The sequence below is a fragment of the Sceloporus undulatus genome, chromosome 6, assembly GCF_019175285.1.
Source record: "Sceloporus undulatus isolate JIND9_A2432 ecotype Alabama chromosome 6, SceUnd_v1.1, whole genome shotgun sequence".
Classification (NCBI taxonomy): domain Eukaryota; kingdom Metazoa; phylum Chordata; class Lepidosauria; order Squamata; family Phrynosomatidae; genus Sceloporus; species Sceloporus undulatus.
In genome coordinates this window covers 62,927,474-62,949,348 of record NC_056527.1, presented here as the reverse complement: position 1 = coordinate 62,949,348, position 21,875 = coordinate 62,927,474, and the positions used below count along the sequence as shown (strand labels likewise).

General features: G+C 39.8%; 1 protein-coding gene across 1 annotated transcript in view; it reads left to right on the top strand.

Annotated features, from left to right (window-relative positions):
• Positions 1-21,875, top strand: part of AOAH (acyloxyacyl hydrolase) — a 161,897-nt gene that overhangs the window by 2,142 nt on the left and 137,880 nt on the right. The window contains exons 2-4 of the mRNA XM_042475171.1: positions 2,793-2,921; positions 17,686-17,778; positions 20,679-20,745. Of these exons, the coding sequence (XP_042331105.1) occupies positions 2,801-2,921; positions 17,686-17,778; positions 20,679-20,745 (281 nt within the window). The 5' untranslated portion in view covers positions 2,793-2,800. The remainder of the gene's footprint in view (positions 1-2,792; positions 2,922-17,685; positions 17,779-20,678; positions 20,746-21,875) is intronic.

Here is a 21,875-nt window from a genome sequence, read left to right as displayed (position 1 = left end):
TAATAAAAATTAATAATTCAACCCCATACATATGACTCAGAGATTTTTTTGAAAAGCACCAATGAGTTCAGTGAGATTTATTCCTGGTTAAGTGGATATAAGATGGATTGCTGCCTGGAAAGACAGGATATCTCTGAAAGGGAAACTTTATACTTAGCCTATATTCTGTGTCTTCTCTGTCTACTCTCTTACACTTTTTAACAATAAATAAATAAATATTATTTACATACAAAACATTACAACAAACACTATACTAAAACAACAACAAATAAAAACTAATTTCAGAGAGAATGTAGTTATTTGATTGAAAAAGCAAAAATTAAACCATAGCCCAAAGTAATGATCTGGAAATTATAGGCAAAAGGCACGTTCAGAGATCCTGGAAGACGTCTTTCCATAAAAAGTTAGACAAGACTGAGGGGTGTCTAGAAATCAAGTCCTACTGGATGTATTCAATAAGTGTGTGCCAAATCATGTGGAAAGTCAGTCCAGAGTGTAAGCCTCTCATTCTATTATTAGCATCTGCAATTTTTCTCCATTAACTACAGGTCCTAAAGTCTAGTTCACCATCCTGCAATGTTCAACTTTCCAGTTTTCCAGTTTTTAGCTATATCAAGCCTGGTAACAGCCAAAAGAAAGCCAATAAGTTCTTTGTTTTGCAGGGCTTTATTTTCATCCATAAAAAAGAGAACAGCAACAGGAGTGGTGATGAATGTATGCTTTGTATAGTAGTCTTTGAGGTTAGCTGTAAAATTTCTGTCCAGTATTCACACACTGAGGGACAATCCAGCCACATATGTACAAAGGTTCCCCTACCATCACAACCCCAACAATTTGGATTGGCATTGGTAGATATATGAGCCCATTTCACCGTGGTAAAATACCATCGGTGGACAAACCTAATAGTATCCTCTTTAACTGCAGTGGACTTAGCTTTAAATGGGAAGTGACTTCACATATTTTCCCACATCCTACTATCAATTGAAATCTCTCATTTGTGCATGCTCTCTCTCTCTCTCTCTCTCTCTCTCTCTCTCTCTCTCTCTCTCTAACTTCCCTTTTTCTGCTCCAAATGCTGTTACTAAATGAAAACAGTGTTGTCCATCCAATGAAGCAAAAGTGCCTTCCTGTACTGAATGTTTGGATTAAATTCAGGGCTGGGACTGTCACTTTGACCCTTTAACTCCAGAGCTGGGAAGCCCAGAAAATTTCAAGTACAAGTACTGCCTGGCATTGCTGGAATCTGTGCAAAATCTGGTTGGCCAGGCAATAAAGCAATCATTAAAAGATAGAAGGTGGATTTCCTTGGAATCCTCTTTTTAATGCTGCAGCTTTTGGCAGCCATTTCTCAATCCTGGACTAGTAAACAATGCAATTGGTCAGCAAAAACAACTCTTTACAGGGTGAATGAGAGGGAAGGGTTCTGTGAATCTACCCAAAGTAAATATTCCTTAGTAGGTGCATTCTCAGTAAGTCTAAGAACTGAATTTAGGTCCAGGAGTTTTTTTCTTGAAACTAAGGGCCTGAACAGACAGGCCAAAATAAAGCTGCTTCCGGTCACTTTGGAGATATGCTGTTTAAATGATGCATGTGTCCTAAGAGGCTGGAAGCTGCTTCAAAGCCATGCTCCAGTCCTAAGAACTGGAACGCCACTTTGGTGCAGCTTCTGGCCTCTTAAGATGCTATGTGTCATTTAAATCTCCAAAGGCGTGTTACAGACCGCCTGAAAGCAGCAGTCTGCTGCCTCCTCCATTTCCACTGCCAGGAAGCTGCAGCCGCCAAACGGGAAGGCTTCCCGGTGGCAGAAAAAGACGCCGCAAAAAGTGGCTTCTTTTTGCGCCATACTTGCGACACATGAGTGCGCAAATGTCACACTCATGACGTTGCAAGGCAAGGGGGACGTGCGGACACTAAACATCCGACACGTAAAAATGGCCATGCCATTTTTACGCCCCCGTCATGTGTTAGGGTTGAGGCTGGTATGGACGCTAAGTCCTCAGCCAACCCCTAGCACGTTACGGGGACGGTGCAAAGGCCCATGTGGAATGGGCCAAAGTGACCCGAAGCAGCTTTATTTTGGCCTGTCTGTTTGGGCCCTACAAGCAGAACTGGAGGTCATCATGAAAGCCACAATAGGGGCTGTAGCAGCACTAAATGATTGTATCAATTTCATCTCACCTTTACCAGCTGTGGCTCCATCTTATGAAATTTTGGGATGATAGTTTAATGAGGTTTGCTAGATCTCTCTAAGAGAGAATTCTAAGTACTATTCATCTGTGTAATGCAAATATATCCTGTTTCAGAGGCGGGCTATGTTTTCCTTAGCAGATCATTAACTGTGCAAATCTAGATTAGAATCAAGTTTAAACCTCAAGTTTTATTTCATGTGTGGAAAAAGTGAAGGATTGAATTAACTGCTGCATTTTCATATTACAAGTTGTTTTCTGTTCTCTAAATGAGAATTGACGAACAATTTATCTGATTCTCTGAGTCACCCTCTGGCTAATGAGAATTATCTAAACCAGTGGTTCCCAACCTGTAGGTCAGGACCCCTTTGGGGGTCGAATGACCATTTTATGAGGGTCGCCTAAGACCATTGGAAAACACCTATTTAATTACAGTTATGAAGTAGCAATGTCATGAAAATAATTTCATGGGTTTGGGTCACCACAACATGGGGAACTGTATTGAAGGGTTGCGGCATTAGGAAGGTTGGGAACCACTGATCTAAACTATCCAAACTACAGCATTGTCCAATTATGTTTTTCTCCCTTTCTTCTGAATCAGAATAGGTGGGAAGATGGCTCCTTCCTCAGTCTTCCTGCTCCTATTCATGCTTTTGCCAAATGGTCTTTCATCTCTTTCAAATGGCAAACAGAAACCAGTATATGAAAGGAAACGCCAGGAATTCACCTGTATTGGTATGTGTTAAAGGATGGATGTTTTGTTTTGTTTTTTTATTCCATATTTGATTATACTGGAAAGCAGATTACCACTTTGTCATTATTAATGTACCTTTGATATTGTGAGCTTATATGGAGCTACATTCTTGAATGTTTGGCTTCATGCTGTAGAGGACTAAATCCATTATTATTGGCCCTATGTAAAGCAGAAATGAATGAGACTTGTCAGTCACAAGTAATGTAAGTCCTATGGATTTCAATGGATGTCTCCAGTATAGGACTGATTTTGCATTTAGCACAGAATTTCCACAAATTGTTGGAGTGTATTTGAAATCCCTTAGTTCACTGACCTGTCTTTTGTGCTGGGAGGAGGTTAGATTCTGCATTGTTTTGGGCCATATTGTTGAACATAATGCAAGACAACATTTAGCAGAGCAGTTTATTGTTCAGCATAATTAGTTTCTGTTCTATGCAAATAGTTTTCACTCTATGCAACATTTCATATTTAGAAACTATTGCTAGCACTAAATAATTTCTCACTGGATTTCAGCCAAGACCCTTGAATGTAATGCGAGAGCTCATTATTCCTCCATATATTAAAATAGCCAGGTGCAGTTATGACAACCGGGTACAATGACATCCAAAATCCACAAAGCATTGATACCTTTATTGGCACAACCAAGATACACAAAATACATGTTGCAAGATTTTGAAGCTGTCTTGGCTTCTTCATCAGGCTAACAATCTTTTTGTTCTGCTAATGGACCCTGACTTTTATTATTTTACTAGCTGTACCTGGCTATGCATTGCTGTGGCTCAGGCTGGTTAAATGGAAAAGAAAGAAAAGAGAAAGCACACGTTTCTGAAATATTTAAATTCACAATGCTTGTGGGTATACAATATTTTTGTTGTTCCATTGTCTGTGTAGATACGTATAGAGATTGGTTTGCTGACTCTAGAACACACAACATATAATCATCCATGTGAGAAGCAATCTGTGTCTAAATGTAAACCGCACAACTAATATCCCTGTGATGTCTAGAAATTTAGACTTTAACCTTGTTTTTGCAAAGCCGATTTTAAATTTTGGTTGCACCGTTACATCTTTCATCTTTAAAAAGATAGTCTGGTCCATCTCTATTCTAACTTTTATTGCTTGATTATGATCCTACTACTGCTTCAACTATATCCCAAAGTGTTTATATTTGTCAACATGGCTCAGGCATTTATTTTGAATCATCCACTATATTTCTGGGACCACTTGCCTTTTAAGAATTATAATGCATTTGTTTTTCTTAACTTCACATTTTAAGCCCTAATCATTGCTTACATTCAAGTAATCTTCGCAAGACATATTAACTTGTCAGCTAGGAATGTTGTATTATCTGCATATTGGCTGTTATTTATAGTAGTATCATCATTTGAACCATCAAGTGCTTCTGTTTTAGGAAAGCAAATATAAAAATGGCAGCCTCAAGTTGCACTTTTTACAAAAGTTGTTATCAAACTTTTGCATTCCAAAGTTTTCTGTCTTATTGCCGTCTTTTTCCAGATACTTAGTTTAACAGTGAAACTTGGTTATAATGCCATTTCTTTCCCCGTGAGGACAGATAAAGCACTGTTGGGGTAGCAATTAAAGAGCAACTGTGGTTTTAATTTTAATTTTAATAGTAAAATGCTCTTTACTCTCAACAGTGGGATTTTAACCAAATTTCATGTTAAACTGAGGCCTCCGGACTCTTAGGACCCATGCATCATTTAAATAGCATACCTCCAAAGAGACTCGAAGCAGCTTTATTTTGGCAGTCTGTAACAGGCCTAAGTGTTTGGAAGAATATGAGGATAAGAACCTCATTTTCTTTTTAAAGTGTGCTGTAATTTTATTGCTAAAATTAAAATTAAAAATGGTGAATGGAAATCAGTAGTTAAAGCCCTAAAATAGAAAAAAAATATGACTGTTTAAGGGTGAGTTCATAACTTGTTGATCTTTTGTGCAAGGTAAACCCATTTTATAGCTTTCTGCTCAACACAAATGATTAACAAGTTCTGAATTTATCCTTCAATTGTCTTTTTTTTTCTCTCTCTCTTTGGGGGCTTTGGTTACTGATTTCCATTCGCTATTTTGTTTTTAATAGCAAAATTATAGCACACTTTAAAAAGAAAATGAGGCATAGTGAGCTCGTGGTCTAGTTGCAGTACCATTGAGAGGGCTTTCCCTCAATCCCACTCTTGGCATAGGCTCATCTGGTGAGGACCTGGAAGAGAGCCTTCTTGCTGGCTGGCCAGGGTGTTATTTAATCTGTTTTTCAACCATTTTATCAGGTTTTATAGTTTAAGACACCATGGATCCCTATGAGAAAGGCAAGGTTTAAATAAAGTAAACTAAAATGGGCTTTCTTAGGGGTAAATACTAACTCTATCCATTAATTGCTGAATGAATTTACTTTTGTAACCATGGCATTGTCTTGTCATAATCATCCTTGGATTCATTTGTGTTCGGTAGCCCTAATCAGGTCCTTATCTATGATGGGGGACTAGAAGAAAAACAGTAATTAAAATCCCATCAAGAGCTTCCACTGGCTAATGAGCGGGCATTAATACCCCTACTGCGTGAAACGGGCAGCAATAAAAGGCTGAGTGTAAAAGGGCAAAGCTTTCAACTAACATTGGAGGGACCTTTGCTTAAACAGGAATTCTGAATTATCTTCTGAGTAAATATTATAGAAGGCACTTGGCTGACTTTTGACAATGTATAGCAGAACTTCTTGGGACACAGAAAATGTGTTCAGAAACCTCCAGAACAGAAGGTTTTCAATCGTGCAATAATTCAGGTTATCACTGGCATGGTGACATGAAAGCCATTAAGATTTTTGCTAGGGTTTTTAGTAAAGGCGTATGTCTATGGATTATACCTTTATGTTATAGTCCATTCTGATTGGTGGGTACTAAAATTTTATGAGTCGTCAAGAGTCTGACATTTTTCTCTTTTGTAACACAGTGAACAAGGTGTCTGTTTTTTAAGAAATTAAGACTACACTGGAAGCCGAATGTACTCTACAAATAGTAGCATTAATAATTATTTTCCATTCTGTTTTTTGTGAGATGCATCTTTTTTCTTATTTAGCAACGTAGTGCAGATATACATTACCTGTTAAGATAAACACCGATACACTATATTAGATACTTCTTGCTTTCCAACAAGATGCAGCTGGATAAATTGGTCTTGATTGGCAGAGTGTCCACACCCGTGCCCACATTTTATTTGATTTACACAAGTAATTTAGCGTTCTACAAAGAACTATCTCCTGGTTTCCTAATTCAGTTACATTCTATGAGTATGTATTTTATTTGCACATGTGCAGTGGTTCTCATACTTTTTACCCTTGTGACATGTACACTGGGGATGGCATCTGTCCCCCGCTCAACATAGTATATGAATAAAAATATTTTGTTTAGTGCACAGATTTCATTCACACATCATGTATATCATATTTTAACTTTTTATAATGGAAGGAATTATCTATAAAAATATGATAGATCTTTTGTCCATATTTTATTTATAACATTTAACATACAAATAAAACCTACCTAATGGTATTATTTACTACTAGTCATTTCTAGTAATTAGTTATATTTATGAGAATAAAAACCTTCTACATTCTAATGGTTGAATTCTCGGCCTTTTGGCTAAATCAAGTGTAATAGTGTGACTTTTGAAAAAAAATACTAATCTTGTCTCCTTATTCATGTCATGTTTGGTTTGCCAATATACTACTGTTGTCCCTTAAGTGAAGCGAGATCTCAGCTATTGTTGTATCACAGTAACAAATCTTCCTTTTTTCTTTTCCCCCCTAATTCAAACTTGAACTTTGATATTCTTTGGTTATTGCAGTAATTGCTTCATGTGGGCGTTTTTCTCCCATGCCAGTTGCTAGTAGAAACAACTGAAGCACGGAGCACATGCAGTTCTGGTTCCTGGATCTGTGAGGAACAATGCCCCAGGGCAATTGTTAATCAGGGGTAATAAATAGGATTATGTCTCCAAACAAAAGAGATCTGAGAACAAGCCCTCACTAGTGCATGCTAGCTAACTGTTAGGGAAATGAGCAGTACTATAACTACTATGTGTGCATATAATTTACCTGATTATAGTTGCAAACTGTGGAACTATATTATTATTAGTAACCCCGCTGAACATTTATAAGTAAGCAATTGCAATGCGAGAGCCTCTGTATTTAATCATGGTAACAACACTTGTAAATGAGGATGTAGATTATTTTAGCAGCAGTGCAAAAACACTATGGCAGTGCAACCAACAAAAGACAGACTGGCAAACTATTCACTGATATCCTATAAGTAATATTCTAGGGTGGCATCTGTCTACTTTTTGGTGTCCTTGCCCCTAGATGCTGCCAGGGCAGAGAAAGAAAAATGAAGTGCAAAGCTGGGAGCCATTTTTGAACTGGCTTATTTTCAACATATTTTGCAGGTTGGCATTTCCTTGCATTTTTTAATGGATGGCTGAATTACACTTTGGTGTAGGTAGTAATATTGTTATTTAAGAATTGGTCATTCAGTAACACTCCACCAGTGATTTTGTCAGCGACTCTGAACACAGCTATTCCTTAATCTCCAGGCTTAGTTTACAGTCACGACAGAGCTCAAAGCCATCTGCAGTACAGAATGTCAGGCTTGCTCAAATCTGAGCAGAGTAACCATTCTCAATCCCTGATTTAGGAGGCCTCCATGAGCCATAATTTATGCAATTGTATGTTAAAATCAGGTCCCCTTACTTGTATTCTCTCTCTGTCTTAGTAGGAGTTATGAGTATGTAAGGTGATCAATTGGGATACAAAGAGAGACAGGAGTATCTAGTGGGGAATAGAATGAAAGCTTTTCTTGTAGTGCAGTGCGAGTAGTTAGGTGACCAACTCTTAGATCTGATGCAGAAAGCATGTAACAAAATTCCAACCCCCCACCCCATTTAGTTTAAGAAGTCCTTTTAAGACCTTCATGGTAAACCACTCTTTTATTTTCTCTTTATTGTTGTCTTTAGAAAGACAACAACAAAGATATGCCTTATGTAGAATTTTAATTGAGTTTATTGTTACTATCCTTATAATAAAGGACGGGCTGCCATCCTTGGGGTTAAGTTGCTTTCTAAAGGTGAAGGCTCTTAACACACAATAATTTTTAGATTCCACAAAAGAAGCACTGATAGTAAGAAGTGCCATACAATCATCCCTCCTATTTTGTGGCTTTGACTTTTGTGGATGTGATATTCATAGATTTTATTAGTATGTTCTCTCTAGGAATCTAGGTCCTCCAGCGAATCTGTGGTCAATTGAACCAAAAGTCACACCGAAGGACCTAGAGATTCCTAGAGGGAAGACTCCACTAGGCATTTGTAGCTCCTCAGTGCATTTGATGGTCAGCGTCTCAGCGATGTTGACCACAGAATTGCACGGAAGACCTGAATTCCTAGAGATATGTTATCTCAGGTAAAATATCGTGTTATTGTATTTGCAGTTTTTCCCTATCATGGGGGTCCTGTGACCCTAACCCAATTAATGTGGAGGGACAAGTATATTTGGCAGCGTAGAATTAACATGATATTAACTTGATCGTCTATCAAGTGGTAACCTAGTCAAAGGAAGGGCTGAAGGTAGATTTGGACCTACCAATGGTTTGAGCAATTTGCATCAGATTGACAAGGGTTTTGAAATCCAGTTCTTTCTAACAGCGCAACAAAATTATCCACTAGACATACATGCCCAGGTGCTCAAACTATATTATTGAAATGATTTTTTTGTTAGGATAGCCAGGGTGAGACTTTTGCATGAAGGATATTCACAGGTCAGTGGACAATTCCGGGCTCAGAATTCCTTAATTCCTTTGAGTGCTTTCTGCACCCAGCACCATTGGTGAAATCTGCCCTGCCAGTGCTATACCCATCTGTCAGAGTTGCTTCACTTCCATAGCAGTCCTTCCATGTATCTCACCAGCATTTTAGCTCTCTAATTTGGCTGCCCTTGGTAAAGGAGAGATTAAACTGTGGCCATTCAAAAGCGGGGCTGTTTTGTTTGATCAGCAGCCTCACAAATATAGTTTTGACCTCACTAGGTTTCATGCATCCTTCGGTTTTACTTCTCCAAAACAGTAGCTTCACCAGATCTAGGCTGAAAACACTGGGCCAAAAACAGCTTCGAGCCACTTTAGGATGGCGTCTAGATGACACATGCTCTCAAAGTGGTCAGAAGGCACTGATGCTATTCTCCAGTCCAAAGGACCAGATCAAAAAAGAGCCTAAGGGGGAAGCATCAGCTGGGAAGGAGCAGCCAGGATGTGGCGACCACTGGCCCACTCCCAAAGTGGCCACTGCCACAGATTATTCCATCCGGGACAGTAAAGGAGCTGCCACTATGCCAGTCGGGACAGGCCTGTTTGAGATGGGCCATGTGGTCACCATGGTCCTGGCCTGATTGCGGCCGGTGCGGCTGAAGTGCGCTTCCAGTTCATCTGCTTCACCTCCTTGTTTTATCTAGGCCACCCACACCACCCACTCCAAGTCCAAATGCCTCTTTTTCTTTTGCATCCACTCTCCAAATGATGTCAAAAAGAGGTATGCTTTTACTTTTGTCAACAGTTGAGAGGTACTGCGAGGGAAATTGGGGTATTTCTTTTTCAGATTTCTCAAAATGGCAATAGGTAGTGAAGGTCTCTTTTGTCACCTTTGAGAATGATGCGAAGAAAACAGGTATTGGGGCAGTGTAGGTTCTGAGGACCTTTGAGGGATACTTTGTGTGTGTTTAATGCATTTCGGAGGTCTTTAATTTTAAATCATGCAGAATTAAAACATGGGGATTGAGCTGTGGGGCTAGTGAGGGGTTTTAGGGCTGCAACAATAGAGGTCACATTTGCCCACCTCTGTCATGTCCAAGGTCAGGGCAAGTGTACCCCAGTTATGATGAAATACATTCCTATTATCACTTACCATGTGGGCTAACAGGATCAGAGTGGCAATTCATGGTGGGCCACATGCTCCCAGCTGTGCATATTTATTCAAAATTGTCCCTCTGTATTCCAGAAGGTTTGCAGTAAGATCTCTGCCTTTAAAATGTTAAGCTGCTTACATTAAAATACCAGAGTTTATTCATAGAAAAGTGTGTTTGTACATCCATTCATGAATTGTTTAGGGAACTCTTTTGCAGCGTTTTTTAATTTTTTATTCAGTGCAAGCTATCCTTAAGTATACTGTAGAGCGAAAACAAAGCGGATAGATGTGTAAGGAAGCAAGTAAATGAATAAATAAGCAACTCCTGCAATCAGTAGTAAAAACACAGATTGTATATAACATCTTGGATGCAGTCCATTATAGGTACCACAGCTAAAATCTATAATTAACTACACCGTTTATTTTCTTTCAGTTGCATGGTTTTAGCTGAATTAATAACACAAATCTACCATAATGATTAAATATTTCTGCGGTTATAAGTCTGATCTATATATTACTTTTAGCACATTTAAGTAGTAAGATATGGGCTCCCTATGTGATCACATTTTGGAATTGTGTGATGAGTATTATATGATTATACCTTATTTTAATATTTAAAAATGTCCATCCTATTCTATCTATCAGCTATCTATATATAATATATATGGAAATATCCACATACTTACATAATCACAAACAGAACATAACTCCTTTCTTGTCTTCCTAATTTAGATATCCTTCCATTTTTCATATTGTTGAATCGTTGGTCCTCTTTTATTTAGAGATTGTGCTAATGTAGAAATGCGAAGCTGGGTGAGCCCAAATGCTCTGAAAAAACAGTGCTTTTACATTGTTATGGAAATCACATGCTAAAAACACATTACTTAGATCTATGGGTGCTGTATGTCTTTATTGGCATTTCTGTCAAAACCAATTCTTTTATTGACTGAATCAGTTTCAATTCTGAGTTATCTAGAGCCAATCCAATTTGATCAACAATTTGATTACAATTTTCTGAGCTATTATGCAGTCAATCAGAACAGGTTTGATTTGAGGGGTAGAAAGCAATTGAAATCTGATTTTCCTGACTGTATAGTTCAAAGGGCATAAGAGAATGTTATATGATTATCAGTAACAACCGTTAAAAACAGTTGCATCCATAGATCTTATTTCATTGTATTTCACTCAAAATAGATTGGTTACTTATTCTACATGGTAGGGTTTCAGGAATTATTCCTTCAAGGCAGGATTTGCCAGGGCTTTGTTGCAGTTTTTATTTAGTGTGCACATGGGTTGGTTGATATTAGTTGTAATAAGAAAAAATCAATGGGCTTAATAATTGTGGCTTGTGCCCATTGATGCCAATGTTTTTTCTAAATAAGGCTGAATTGGACGGAAAATGTTCAACACTCATGATTCACAGAAAATATATGTGTTAGCACATTTAATTAATGGGACTGAGATAACAATGGGTTCAAGTTACAAGACAAGGATTCAACTAAACAGCACGGATAACTTGTAAGGGTCAAGATATGTGAAGTTGGAGAGGGTATCCTGGTAAACTCAATTCATTGAAGGTTTTGAACAGGATTAGATGTTTCTTCTCAAATGGTATTGCATGGCAGAAGACTGAACTATGCCCTTGGATCGCCTTCCAATTCTATGGTTCTGTGATGCTAAACTGATGAAGAGAAGTCCAGATAACTTTCATTTGACATCACAATTGCTACATGTAGCACAGGAGTTCATAGCTTCTGATGCATTGAATATCATTGTAAAGCAGCTCCCCCCCCCCCCGCATGCATGGCAAATTTAGAATAATCTAGTGTTCATAGAAAATTACCCTGTATGTACTGATGAGTCTCTGAAACACCCGCCAAAATCTTCTGCAACACAGAGACTTGCAGAGGTTCAAGACGAAGGGGACATGGACAAACTCCCTCAGAGTGGAGTGGGAGTCTCTTTCTTAGAGGTCTTTAAACAGAGGCTGGATGGCCATCTGTCAGGGATGCTTTGATTGAGATTTCCTGCAGGCAGGGGTGGACTGGATGGCCCTGTGGTCTCTTCCAACTCTACGATTCTACGATTCTTATTCTAAAGGAATTCCCAAATATCAACCGTTTCCTTCGATAAACAATTGGCATTGCCAGTCACATATCGAAGCTATGGCAGCTTCCAGAAGCAACTCCTGCGAATTGGCTATATAGCTGAACGTCTGAGAAGGCCTTTACAGTCTGGGTCCTAACAGCCCTTTAGGATTTATTTTACAGGCTGGTAAATTGCTATTATTGTACCTACATAGGACACCTACAATCAGTGACAATTATCCCTAATGAGGAAAATAGAACATCACAATGAAGCCTTTTCCTTCAGTTTCGAATGCTGACACCAGCTTTTAACATTCAAAACTGATGGAAAAGGTGCTTCATTATCACAAAATATTAAAGATATTTTTACGAGGTGTGGTGGTTGTTTTTCAAAGGATGGTCCAAAGCGTTGTTGACCAGAGGGAGTTGGTTGTTGTTGTGAACCTCAGGCCATTAGGAATCTATTTCAGAGATTTGGTTTCTGATGCAAGCACATATGAAAGCCCCAATAGAATTAGTTAATCTGTCAGCTGTTTCACCCATATCTTTAGTGACAGAGGCCGGTAGCTGTTGGCACTCCATGTCCAAAGGAGCAAAGAAGAAAGCTGTTCATGTGTTACATAAAAATGCAAAGCCTTGAAACAGATGCTCGTTTATAAGGGTCATTTTTTCCGCCGAAAGAAGGCAATGGGCTTTGTTACATCTGTCTTTTTTCCCATTGAATTCAAAATGTTTGATGCATGGGGCTCTGTTCATGGTTATAATAACTAGGATAATCATCCCACTGAGCTACTGAGACACGAGGAAAAAAAGCAATCATAATCTAGGTGGACTGTTCCTGCTGTTTTATTGGGGAGATTTGCCAGGAACTTAGCGCATACAGCACATAATACATCATTTTCATACAGGCTGTGGAAACAAAACATCAGCAGTCTTTGCATACCTGCCAGGCAGGGAAAATTAGTTGTTAGCAGGACTCTTGCCTGACCTTCAGCAGTTTCACACATGCATTTCAACACCCAGTGTGCATGGGATGATACTGGTGTTAAAATTCTTTTTGATGTTATTCTCTCTTTGTTATATCATGGCGGGGTAAGGGCTTCTCCTTGTCCACAGTCTTGGCTGGTCTGGTTTAGATGTGCATGCTCCCAGTCATAGTCATAAGTATTAATTAATAAATATATTATATGCTGAAGATTATTGCTTGAAGAAATCAAGGCTAATGGGTAGGCACTACTTTCCACACAGGAGTCTCAGTTTTTCGTCATCTCTGGTAGAGTCTCCCTGAAAAGCCAACAAGTGACTGCCATTGTATCTAGTGAGCACTACTGAGTAATGGAGCCATGCATGAATTGGTATAAAGCAGCATCCAGTGTTTCAAATCCTTCTATGGAAAGTCAGGAGTGGGTTTTCCCCCTGGTTCAGTCATCTATGGATCATTGTATTGCCATTGTTAGCACTTTCAACATTTTCATGCCCCTTTTGAAGTTGCAATTCCCATAAACCAAATAGGGTTGCTATTAGATCTACAGTTTTTCTGCAAATTCAAAACAGAACCCTTTGCAACCAAAAGCTTGGAGCAGCAACTGGCAGCTGGCCAAACAGCAATTGAGAGCCTCTACCTGTGCCAGCCTGTAGCAAAGGCTGGCCCAGGTGAGCTCTCCGGTCGCTGCTATGGCTGCTCAGGCACTGCTCCCTTTGCGCCTGGTCACTGTGGGAGCACCCAAGCAGTTGGCTGACTAGTAACTGCATGCTATGCATGCTACCCCTCCATCAAAGGCCACTGCAGGCAATAGGCCTCTTGATTGTTGCTCAACCAGCTGTCAGTAGCTGCTCCCAAGGTGACAGGTGCAAAGGGAGATCTACTCCTGGCAAGAAACGTATCTCTACTTCATGGGTGGAGGAGTGCAGCGTGGTATGTATATTGTGTGGTAGTGGTTTACAGAGCCCACTGCTGGACTGGAGACTGACATGGATGGGGAAGAGAAGATTTAAATACAGGACCTGCGACAAAGAAGGACTCTTTCCAAGAATCAACCCCATATATTCCTCCCTCTCCTTCCCCAGAGACTTGTCTTCCCTGCCCAACTTCAAGCATACCCCCCCATAAAAACACAAACATTGTTTCTTTGTTACGCTGTCTCTCAGCCTGACCAATGAAATAAAACAAGAGCAGCCCCAGCCTGCCAGCAAGTCCCAAAAGCTTGCAGAGATTAAGCAGGGTCCCAAATGTGAAGCTCATTTTTCCCCCACTTCTCCCCTACTGCGACATGCTCTAATTCCTTGCTCCAGTCACTCCGTCTGTCCAAAAATGGTGCCTCTCGGAGTCATGGTGATGCCCTGAACCTGAGCTCCCACAAGAGTTTCCCACCAGCCACTGCCAGTGAAGATGAGCTAAGGGAGGGAGCTCACCTGGCGACAAGAGCGGGAGACCCACCACATGAAATGATGGCAACACTATGTTGTGGTTTTAGGGACCTGGGGGAAGCTACAGGAAAAGAGATTCACCTCAACATTAGGAGGAACTCCTGACCGTAAGGCTATTCGACAGTGGAACAACTTCCCAGAGAAGTCTCCCTCCTGGAGGTCTTTAACAGAGGCTGGATGGCCATCTGTCGGAGATGCTTTGATTAAGAGTTCCTGCCATGGCAGGGGTTTGGACTGGATGGCCCTGTTTCTCTTCCAACTCTATTATTCTATGTTCTAAGTGTTATACAACCCTCATCTCACCCTGGTCTCCAGGCTCTTGGTTCCCCTGTCTTTCTTGTGCACACGTTTAGACCAAAGCCCCCACCACCACCACCACCCACTTTTCCCTCGCCTGCCCCCTGATCTTTCCACCACCCCTTGGGGTGTACTACCCACTGGGAACTCACTGCATTACACATAGATCTTAAATATAGGGAAATGCATTCTTTGGCACCTGGATATGTGTCTCTTCTTGAGACAAAGACCACAGAGGAAAGTAGCACTTCCATTGTAACTGAGCAGAGGTTGTTGAAAGCATTCTGTTGTCTTGTTTTTCATATTTCTTAACACGAAATGAACCTGTCCCTATTGAATTAATTTAAGGTGAATAGGATCATACAGATGCCATATTAAAAAATGTGTATGTTATAGTAATGAAATGGGGATCTTTTATCTAAAATCTGTTTTGCTTATTATAAAAAGCAACATTTTTATGCCTGAGTTTATCTAGTATCCACTGATACCGTTCTAATTAGAATTTCCTTTGTGTGTTTTCTGCAGAAGTAGATTAATTAAACAGAGTTCAGCTTGCCAGAGGGTTCACGGCCAGCAACCTCACTTGACTTTATTCGTGGATGCAGTTTAAAGAATGGAAATGTCATTTATTATTAAACATTCTCTGTTTTATGCTGTGATGGGAGAGCAGTTCTTGAAATGTGTTTTCAATTATGCTGTTGAACAGTATGAGCACACACTCTTTTTATGCCCGTCATAAATATGTAAGTGGAACAACTATATCTGAAAGAGACAGGCAGTTTTATTAATGCCCAGGCCTAGCTTGAATGGATGATACACATGTAATACCAAGACATTGCTTCAAATATGAAATGTTCTTCATCCTGTCAAGGAATGAAGAAAGCCATTGTCAGTGTCACAAAAAGTCACACTCTCTTCGCTGACAGTTTAAAGTTAATACCAGCACCAAAGTTTAAAATGATGGGAGAACAGGTGGAGGAAGGAGAAAGAAAGAGCAGGATCAACTGTTTTTAAAAGGTACATGCTAATTTGTAATTTCCAAAGGAGGAAAGACTATCTCATTTAAACACTGGTATGTAAAATTTTCTCTTTGGCTGAAATTGTTTTCAGCTAAACTCACATCAGCCATGATAATTTCAGCAGCAGATTAATGGATTCAACAAAAGCTGTGTTATTCATGGCATCACAGCCACATGTTTATTACTTGGTATATTAAACCATCAACAACCCCACCTCTTCACAGCAAAGAGTACTAGTTACAGGTAATCAAGCTACATAATGGATTACCTTTTTTGGTAAGAAGGGTGAATGAAGTTGCTAAGAGTAAGGTGATGAGGATAGCAAAGATGTGTTCCTGATGTCACAACAACAGTTTTATGCAGCGATCCTGAGACCTGAAAATTATTTTAGGGTTCCCAGCATAAAAGAGTTGGAACGTAAACACACCAGAAAATTCTGATAGCATAAAAAGATTCATTATATTTCTGATGTTTTATTTAGAGTGCCATTTCAGGATCAAATGTGACCTTTGCAAAAGTACTAGGAAAATTGGTCCAAAGTGTGGGAAGCACCAAACAATCGAGTAGGCTATACTTGTGTTCTAGTGGCTCAGCTGTTGCGGAATATGACTGACTGTGGTTGCAGAAAATTTAAAAGCATGGGAGAGGGTATAGAATGGAGGAATGATGGGAGGAGGACAGACTAGTTCATGGAAGTCTGAATAGGAGCATTTCACGCTGAACAGTTGTTGCATTCCCCACTTGAGACTGAAGTAAGACAACAAAAAAGAAAGTATATTGCCTCAATCAAATAAGACAAATTGGCTTGAGCCATCAAGGTCAAATGTCTACTCTTATGAAACAGCTCATTCAGATGTTACAGAAAAAAGTGCATTTAGGGTGAGTTAAATATCAGCAGAGTAATTAAATTTCACACAACAAAAAATGGTAGGCCACACTTCACCTACGCCTATTGTAATCCTATGATAGAACATAGCAGATGATGCTTGAGAATCCAGACGACAGCATGCTGGGTGCATTTTGGGAAGAAGCTTCAAGTGGTCTTGAGGGTTAAATGTTTTTATTACTTAAGCAAGGCTTACTGGCCTGGTTGTTTCATTCGGTACATATTTGATGCAGTTTTACTCAAACTGAACCACTCTGTGTTTTTTGGTATAGGAACCTATCCCTATTAATTTTAATGTCATTTCTGTCTTTGGTACCACATTTATGTTAAAGAATAATACACAAGAACACAGCGCCTTGTTAACGGTATTACTGTGTGAGTACCATGGGACCTCCCAATCTGCAAATTCTTTATCCACGGATGCAACCATCCACAGCTTGAAAATATACCAAAAAAGATATAAATTTCAAAAAGCAAACCTTGATTTGCGTTTTAACAAGGACTCATTACTAAACCCATTATATATAATGGGATGGCATCCATGGATTTTGTTATGAGCCCTATAGTACAGGTTACAGATGCACTTCCAGTCATGGTTCTACTCTGGTTTTGGGGAAACGTGGAGCATGGAATGAGAACATATCACCAGTGTGGTTTGGCCAAAGACCATTAGGCAAATTGAGGAGGTTTGGGTTTATTGAACAGGGCAGCAAATTATTGTGTATTAAAGTTATTCTTGGGGCATTTTTAATTGTATGTACTTTGGGTATTTTCTGCATCATGCTCTGAACAAACTGGCTGGATATTATGTACCTAACCTTTGATGATGAGGGATCATTTCCTCCTCTGGCTTCATACAGCAAATGGTTTGCCAAGAGCTTATATAAGTTAATGTTAGATACACAATATTACTGATAATATTCTTACCACCAACACACCACCACCAAGGGATCCTTTACAAAAACAAATGCTTGCATTTAATATTTAAAAGGCCTTGGGTGTTCATTTTAATAGAACTTTAAAGTGATTAATGAAGGTGAGTAACACAGGGTCTCTCTCTTGGAATTTGCAGGATGTGTGCTTATGGTTTCCATTGTAGAGCAGCTTGCTCAGGTCCACAACTTCAGCCAAAAGAAGCTCTGGAGACTCTGTAGCTACTTACCTGGTAAAACACATTGTACACATATGGTCTGGTGTTCACTGTTAATTATGATTCACACTTAAGCATAAATGTGTACTGCCATTATTAGTCATTGCAACTTGGACTAATGAAAGGGAACGTATCAACAGATTTATATACGACATCTATTTTTACTCTCTTTTTCATGTGATAGCATTTAAAGTTTCTATCTTGTTAGAGGCTTGAAGAATAGCAGTGATGAGTATTGGAGTGCCATTTTTATACGATGAGAAGATGGAAGATTTGTTCTGGACTTTATATCTCAGGCTGAAGTGGAGAGGAGGATTATTTAAATCTATTGTATTCCATATTGTAATAGTATGCAAGCAAATAAGACCTTATTTCTCAGATGGCTAGCGTCTGTTGCAGATAATGGCTGTGGCCAGTGGCATCACTATGGAAGATCGAGCTGCAGACTGCACCGGGTGACACCCCAGAGGGAATTTCACCTGGTGGGGCAGTAAGTACCCCAGCAGGTAATGGAAGGCTACTGTTGAGTGAGAGACAGCACTTTCCGTTTACCCGCAGCCGCATAGGACTCTAAACAGCCTTGCAAGGCTGCAGAATCCCCCCCACCTCTGTAGCAGAAACGCGGGTGGGAGTGGTGCCTTCAGAGTCTGGTGCAGCTGCCTGAAGCCTTTGAGGGGGACTGAAGTGGTCTGGGGGGCAAGGCCGTTTTCTTCCCCCACACCAGGTGACACCAGTTTCGGGGGGACCCCACCATCGTTGGCTTAATCCCAAATCCATTCCCAAACAATGCTATGGAGTAGTAAGTTAGGAAACACCAAAACATTTACATTGCTATTGCTGTTGCTGGAATTTGGTGCTGGGGGGGGGGGGCTGTCCACTTGGAAACTTTTTTTCTTGGACACAACCTGGCCATACTGGGGAACAAGGTCTTGGAGTTGTAGTCCAAGCTCTATATATAGTCATGCCAGTTAAGTCACAGCATGTGGTTAGGAATTTCACCCAGTATACTCATTACATTTATTTCCGCTGAACATGGGTCTGAACCTGCTACAGTCTGCACCCTCTACACCTCCATAGTGACATTAATCATGACTGTGTAGTTTTGGTGGGTTTTTTCGGCAATGTGGCCATGTTCTAGAAGTTTATTCCCGATGTTTCGCCAGCCTCTGGGCTGGGATGAAATGTCAGGAATAAACTCTTCTAGACTGGGACACATAGCCTGAACCCCATCACAAAACTATGGATGCCAGCCTGAAAGCCTTCGACTTCCTGGACTGTTGGTTTTAAAGTAATAACTAAGTGATGAATGAAAAGTTGTTGTTGGAGAGAAGAAGGCTTAAGTATCCCTGTGTGCTGCAAACTGACAGCCAAATCCCGCCCTCATTTACTTTAATTTAAAAAAAAACATGAGACTTGATCGCTGTACTGGTCATATTATTTATTTTTCCTTTTGTGCCCCCCCCAAAGTTAAATTGACTTAAATCAAATTAAACTATTCACAGTATCAAAACAATTCAAACCTCAAAATAAAGATAAATGCCATTCAAAAAAGATAGCTATTGAAGCAATTCAGTTAAAAATACAGCAGACCGACCCCCCCATACTTTTGAAAACTTTCTGGTCTAAAGCTGTTGAAATAAAAAGGTTTTAGCCTGCCAGTAGAGGCAAGAAGTGGGGATCATCTGGGTTCCAGTCTAGGGAAGCCACCAGAAGACCTCTCTGTGTCCCCACAAACATGCTTGTGAAGTGGTGGACGAGGAAGGGCCTTTCTGTGGATCGCAGGTCCATCAGTTCATACAAGGAGATACGTTAATATGACACATAGGCGGTATCACATGGAGGCAAAAAAGTGAATCAAGGGCAGTATAAAGCGTAGGCCTTGAGGCAGGGTTAATGAACATGCTGGAAAAAACTCTTGGGACTGCAATGCTGGAACAGCCATTGCAGACTTATGCAATGGGGACTGCTCACAGCCAGTTGTATTATTGTCTTTCACACAGTTGTAGCAAGAATGGGGTTTATGTGATAATCCCCATAAATAGCCTGAATCTTATTTGTCAACTAGAATGGACCCAATAAATCAGTTATGAATAATAAGTAACACCTATGTAAACCTCATTGATCTTATTGGTCTCTCAAGCTGGAAAATATTGATAAGATACCGGTGAAGTGTTACTTGTTTCATTGTCATTTACAAAGGTCCAAATAACTGAGAAAACCAGTTTGAGGACGCTTTATGCCCCTGGCTCAGGCGAGGGATCTGGAACGTGTTATTGAGGCACCCGTGCTCTCTGACAGAGAAGCTAAAGTGTCTCACAAAACTCACGTTCCCAGAATCCCCGCATTGAGCCTAGTAGTAAAGAGGTCACTAGCTGGATTATTTCTGCAGTGTGTTTGGATGCAAATGTGTGTGGGTTTTTAAATATAGTTTAAGTTCCCACCACCCCCACCAATTTGTTCGCATTCATAGATTTCTTTTTTTTCTGATCAGTATTTACACAGAGTTGAATAGCAAAAAATCTCCAAACAGCTTTACTTACTTATGGCATTAATGTAAGTCATTCACTATCAAAATATTTATTCAGAAACAGTTGAGAAAGCCAGAGAAACTCATTATAGCTGATAAGATGTATGAGATGAATTAGCAGAGGAATAGACAGAACAATCACCAAGTGAAGGGTGAAAAAAAGACCCCCCAAAACGGGGAAAACCGAAAAGTGGGAAAGACAAAAAGCAAAGGGAAAGAGGGGGAGAAATGTTTTGTTTCTGAGCATCCTGTAGAACCTTGATGTCGGTTGTTGGATCAGGGTGATAGAATGGTTCTTTTAAAAACTACATCATGTGTTTGCTTTCCATGTGTTTGAATGTAGTCTTGTAAGGTTACATGTTCTCTTTTAATATATATTATTTTCCAGAAAAGATGAACTTACAAGGCATTTGCTTTCTGGCTTCTGAAATATTTGGACCAACTATAATTAGAATGTAAGTATTAACCAAACAAATGAACAAGTCACCATTTTACACTGGCAGGATGGAGATAAAGCTGGGGAGCAATACTAAAGCAATAATTCAGGCTGAAGTGTGATACAAACATCCATAATGTTTATAAGCTACAGCTTACAGAATTTTAGATTTGATACAAAGCAAGGATTCAGTTATCAAGCAGCCTGACATCTGTCTAATAGCACCATGCCATGCTATGTACTGTGATAATGTTGATGGGGAGGGGCAGGAATCTTGGGCCTATCATTACAAGAAGCGTATTCAGTAGCTCAGAAAGCCTGAATACTTTGAGCAGGGTCAGGCCTGCATGCTACTTAGATGGGGAGATGCTAAAGAATACCAGGTGTGTCTTCTATATTTCAGAGGAGGCCTATGTCAAGTCACCTCTGCGTATTTCTTGCCCAAGAAAACCCTACAAAATTCATGAAGTCACCATAGGTTGACAGTTGACTTGAAGGCATGCCCAAATACAAACACACACACATACATACATACAATGTGTAACTTAATCAATCATTGTGCAAAGGGATCTTGCAGCACGTTTCAGACTAAGGAGATTATTGCATTAGATTTGCTGCCAGGATAGACCTGGGATGTAATTTTCTTAAGGGAGATCTTTTCGCATTCACCCATCACAGTATGCAGCCAAGGTATGCAACTACGGCTTCTCTGGGCTTGTCCTGTATCTTTTCAAGAACAGGAAAATCTCATTCTTGAAAAGCTGTGAGAGAATCCTGCATACTGCCTGGTGATAGGTGAATGCGATAACATCCAGCTTAAGAAAGTTACTTCCCATCCCCAGGTCTATCTTGACAGTGAAGCTAATGTAATACTCTCCTAACTCCGTGAAAGAAAAAGCATGAGCTTTTGCAGATGTCCTCAGGTGCATGGAGTGAACTGATGGCCAGTAAGTACCTGAGCATTTCCATGGATAGTCATAAAGCCTATAAAGTTCTTTCCTAGGCATCACTTCAAGTATCTGAGGACATAGACCAAGTCCGTAAAAACTCATGCTATAGCTTCTTTTGCATAGTTTATTTCAAAAGTGCTGCTTTGCATACTAATATCCCAAACTAGGGATTTTAATGCACAGCCATTTTTGCCCAATC